The sequence below is a fragment of the Solanum dulcamara genome, chromosome 10, assembly GCF_947179165.1.
Source record: "Solanum dulcamara chromosome 10, daSolDulc1.2, whole genome shotgun sequence".
Classification (NCBI taxonomy): domain Eukaryota; kingdom Viridiplantae; phylum Streptophyta; class Magnoliopsida; order Solanales; family Solanaceae; genus Solanum; species Solanum dulcamara.
In genome coordinates this window covers 6083122-6088027 of record NC_077246.1, presented here as the reverse complement: position 1 = coordinate 6088027, position 4906 = coordinate 6083122, and the positions used below count along the sequence as shown (strand labels likewise).

General features: G+C 39.2%; 1 protein-coding gene across 2 annotated transcripts; it reads right to left on the bottom strand.

Annotated features, from left to right (window-relative positions):
• Positions 1 to 3377: 3377 nt before the first annotated feature.
• Positions 3378 to 4630, bottom strand: LOC129871165 (uncharacterized). 2 transcript variants are annotated; one of them, XM_055946048.1, is made up of 3 exons: positions 4117 to 4622; positions 3654 to 3724; positions 3378 to 3551 (listed from the first exon to the last, which is right to left on the bottom strand). In XM_055946048.1, the coding sequence occupies exons 1-3, from the start codon at positions 4449 to 4451 to the stop codon at positions 3520 to 3522; spliced, it is 438 nt and encodes a 145-aa protein (XP_055802023.1). In that variant the 5' UTR covers positions 4452 to 4622; the 3' UTR covers positions 3378 to 3519. The 2 variants fall into 2 exon arrangements, with proteins under 2 accessions (XP_055802023.1, XP_055802024.1); XM_055946049.1 differs by having other exon boundaries at positions 3507 to 3551; positions 3629 to 3724; positions 4117 to 4630.
• Positions 4631 to 4906: the final 276 nt, after the last annotated feature.

Genomic DNA, 4906 nt, shown 5'->3' with positions numbered 1-4906 from the left:
TGTGAGTCGAACCACTGGAGAAAATATCTCATTGAAGTCGATACCTTCTTTCTGAGCGAATCCTTTCACCACCAATCTTGCACGATACCTCTCCACTTGATCATTACCATTGCGTTTGATCTTGTAGACCCATTCCTTGTGGTAATTGAACAAGATCCCATGTTTTATTTTTATGAAGAGCTTCAATTTCTTCTTGCATTGCTGCCACCCACAGAGATGATTCTTGGCCTTTCATAGCTTCTTGAAAAGTTGAAGGCTCTCCATCTTCTGTTAATAGACAGTATGCAATATTACTCTCTATAGAATAATCTGAGTGCCAAGCTGGTTCTCTTCTCTCCCTAGTTGACCGTCGAACTCCTGGAGTTTCGATCTCAGCTTGCTCTTGTTCTTCTTGCTCTGGTGCTGCTTCAGAAGTAACTGGAACTTCTTCTATTTCTTCAACTTCTACTGTAGTAGTCTCTGATTTTTCTTTTGAAGTGCTACCTTCTTTTGCTTGTATCTTGTTTTCAACAAATACAACATCCCTGCTGATTACCACCTTGCGGGCTGTGGGATCCCACAAGCGATACCCCTTGACTCCATTAGCATACCCTAAGAAAATGCATTCTCTGGATTTTGGATCCAATTTCGATTTTTCTTGGGTGTTGTACATAACATAAGCAGGACTTCCGAATATATGTAAGCGAGAATAATCAGCTGGTTTTCCTGTCCACATCTCCATTAGCGTTTTCAGATCAATTGCGGTTGATGGTGACCGATTGATCACATAACAGGCGGTTTTGACTGGTTCTGCCCAGAATGGTTTTTCCAACCCTGGAGTTGCCAACATAGCTCTTGTCCGTTCCAACAAGGTTCTGTTCATCCGCTCTGCTACTCCATTTTGTTGTGGAGTATATGCCACCGTGAACTGCCGTTTAATACCTTCTTGTTTACAGAAGTTATTAAATTCATCACCAGTGTATTCTCCTCCATTATCTGTCCTCAAACACTTGATCTTTTTCTCAGATTCAAGTTCCACCCGCGCTTTGAATTCTTTGAAAGCTGAAAAAACATCTGCCTTCCTCTTGATTGGATACACCCAACTTCTCCTGGAGTAATTGTCGATAAATGACACGAAATATTTCGCTTCTCCTAGAGACTCCACCGGTGCTTGCCAAACATCAGAGTGAACCAGATCTAGTATTTCCTTGCTTTTAGCAGAGGAACTGCTAAACTTCAGTCTATTTTGCTTACTGGTAACACAATGCTCACAAAAGGGTAGTGAAACCTTTTTGAGCCCTGGAAGAAGTTTTTGCTCAGCAAGAATCTTCAAACCTCGTTCCGACATATGGCCAAGTTTACGATGCCACATCATCGTTGATTCTTCAAATGAACTTGCTGACGCGGTTGATGCTTCTCCTTCTTGGTGTGTTTCACCTTTAAGCACATATAGATTTGCAGCAAGTTTTTCTGCTTTCATCACTACAAGCGCTCCTTTGGATATTCTCATGACTCCATCATGAGTCTTATATGAACATCCATTATCATCTAGTTGTCCTAAAGACAATAGATTCTTCTTCAAGTCTTTTACATGTCGTACCTCCTGGATGGTGCAAACCGTGCCATCATACATCTTTATTTTGATGGACCCAATACCAATAACTTCCAAAGCATGATCGTTTCCCATGAACACAGACCCTCCTGAGATAGGATTATATTGATGGAACCATTCTCTCCTGGAAGTCATGTGACATGTTGCTCCTGTGTCCATGATCCAGACATCAGTGAAACGTTTTCTGCCTTCATTATTTGATATTGCCTCACTACATAAAATATCGCCATCATCCGAGGTACATGCAATATTCCCTTGAGCATTTGATGGCTCAGGATTTTCACTCTTCTTCTTGAACCGACAATCTTTCTTGAAGTGCCCTTTCTTGCCAAAGTTGTAGCACTTGATATTCTTCTTACTTCTTGATTGAGATCTGCCATGATTGTGACTTCCACTGGGGCCACATTCCGTTGGTCTTCCTCTCACCATCATCAAAGTTTTAGCTTGCTGCGAACTTGCTTGTCTGTCTTCCTTATTTTTGCGCCTATTTTCTTCTTCCAAGACAGCGGCTGCAATTTCATCGAAAACTAGACTGTCTGTATTGTTCGTCAGGTTGATGATGAGTTGATCATACGAGTCAGGCAAACTTTGAAGTAGAAGCTCCGCACGTTCAGTACCCTCTATTTTGCAACCCATTGTTGTAAGTTGCGAAAATAGAGTATTCAAAGTATTGATGTGTTCAGTAACTGACATGGACTCTGCCATTCGAAGAGTATACAATCTTCTTTTTAAGAAGATTTTATTATGCAAAGACTTGGCCTCATACAACCCTGTAAGGGTATCCCATATTTCCTTCGCCGTCCGCTTTTCCGCTACACTAGACAACACTTGATTAGCTAGTGCCAAGTGTAGATCAGCAACTGCGTTGCTGTCTATGTCGTTCCACTTGCTGTCATCAACAAAGTCTGTGGGCCTGCCATCAATTGCAGCTAAGTAATTGTCTTTTCTCAATATCGCTTTTATTTTCATTTTCCACAATGAGAAATTAGTCTCATTGAATTTTTCAACATCAAACTTTGTTGTACTCGACATTGTTATTTGCTTCACACCCTTCTAGATCGTTTCTGAATATTTTTGCGAACAATCGTGACAAGTTGTACCGTTGCTGAAATTTACTATTCATGTGAATAGTACTATTCACCGAATTTTACTATTCACGAAAAGTTACTATTCACAGATAGTACCTTCGCATAAAATAGACAGAATAACCGAGGGCTCTGATACCACTGTTGGGGTGAGGAAGCACCACAATTAAAGTTTGATATGATGAAATTATTGAAAATAAATTGGACACGAGAATTTTACGTGGACACCCCTCTAAATGATAGAAGGGAAAAACCACGGGGTAGAAGGATCTCACTATATTTTTATGGAGTACACAGCTCTCAAATACAAGGAGAAAACAACAATTAACACTTCTCTCTTGTAAAAGGAACAACTACTAAAGAGGACACTCAAGACTACAATATTTATCTTGGTGTAAAACTCTCTTTGTATTTTTACTCTCTCTTTCTGGGACGCGTTTTCTTACCGTGTAAATTTGCAGACAACTTTTCCCAAATCTGCAACCAACTTTTCCCAAATCTGCAATCAACTTTGTCAAACAAAGTTCTGCCTCTTGGCCCCTTTTTTTGACTTGACCTTGGCCCCTTTTTTGACTTTTACACATAGACCTGAATACTAAGTTTACATAACATTATTCATTGGATTACTCTGACAAAAGCAGTTTTAGTAACTTGAAAGACATAAGGAATGCAAAATCTGAAGGGATTTCATTCATTAGAACACTTGAACAGTTACAATCTTGAATAAATAATCTAAGGAAAGAAGAAAAGTAAAACTAAAAGGAAGAGTGGAAGAAAAAAATAACAGAAGAAGGTTATGAGTTCTGGTAAATCTTCAATAAGAACTTAATGTCGCCGCATCCCTCAATATAATTCATTTTCTCTCAGGTCATCTCCTGAAAAACAGAGAAATAAACAGAATATTAGTAGATGAAAAATGGTGTTGGAAAGTAAAACGTCGACTATGCAGTACCAGCATCACATGGAAGATGGCTCACCAAAATCCCTAGGCATCTTGCATTTATAACATTCTGCTCTACTGGCATAGTTGTGCATACCACATCCTAATCTGGCAGATACAAGATGGAACTAATGTCAGCCAGTAGTAAACATAGAAGACTTCTAGTGTTTTATTTTTTATTTTCAATCTCTTTATACAATGTTGGAATGGGATGAGCTCAAATGGAGCCACAAGCAGAGTTATGATTTTAAGTTTATGGTTGTGAATTCTAGAAAAATAATGTATTGGGTTCAAGATAAATTATTTATACATATTAAGTGGATCTTTAGACACAAATATTGAAATATAGGGTTTAGACCAAAGCTATTGGGTTCTGCTGAATCTGTAGACGGGCTTGTAGCTCCGCCCCTGGATGGAATGACATGAACAATGAGGATTTATGTAGCGGACCAAATTTGCTTTACACATAGATTGTTGTTGTAGAGTAAATGTGAACTAACCTTCTGCAAATCCAATCACCACTCTTCCAACCAGGACGAGCACTTGCGTCATATCCATAACCCGTTGATGCTATCATTCCCGTCCCAATACCATAATAATCACTTTTTAAGGCACCACATTTATAACAGCTTGTTCTGCTTGCGTAGTTGTGAGAACCGCAGTTTATGTCACTGCAATACCAGTCTCCAGCTAGGACTTCTGTTTTGTTTAGTCCATACATGTAAACATCAGTGGTGGTTGCATATTTTGGGCAGCTACATCGTTGGCATGCATCCCGTTTCTTGAAATTTAGGTGCTGGCATGCAGCACAGATCCAATCTCCTTCCCTGCTCATTTTCTGTATGGAGATTTGGAAGTGAACATGAAAAGATTATGAAAGCAAATTTTAATATGGAAAACAAAATAGGCCATTGTTAGATGCATGTAATAGGCCATTGTAAAAGGCATGTATAAGGCCATTGTAAGAGGCATGTGCAACAACCATAAAATTATAATTCTTTGAGGCCTCATTCTTCACATGGTTGTAGTACAACAACAACAACCCAGTGAAATCCCACATCGTGGGGTCTGGGGAGGGTAAAGTGTACGCAGACCTGACTCCTACCAATGTAGGACGGTTGTTTCCGAAAGACCCTCGGCTCAATAGAAGCATAGGAAAAAGGTCAGACAAGAATATTAAAAGTAGGAAAGTAGATAACGGAAGAGTTCCAAACAATAGTATAATCAAAACACCAAAAAACAGTAGATATCGTCAAATAATAGCATAAATACCATAAATAACATAAGATA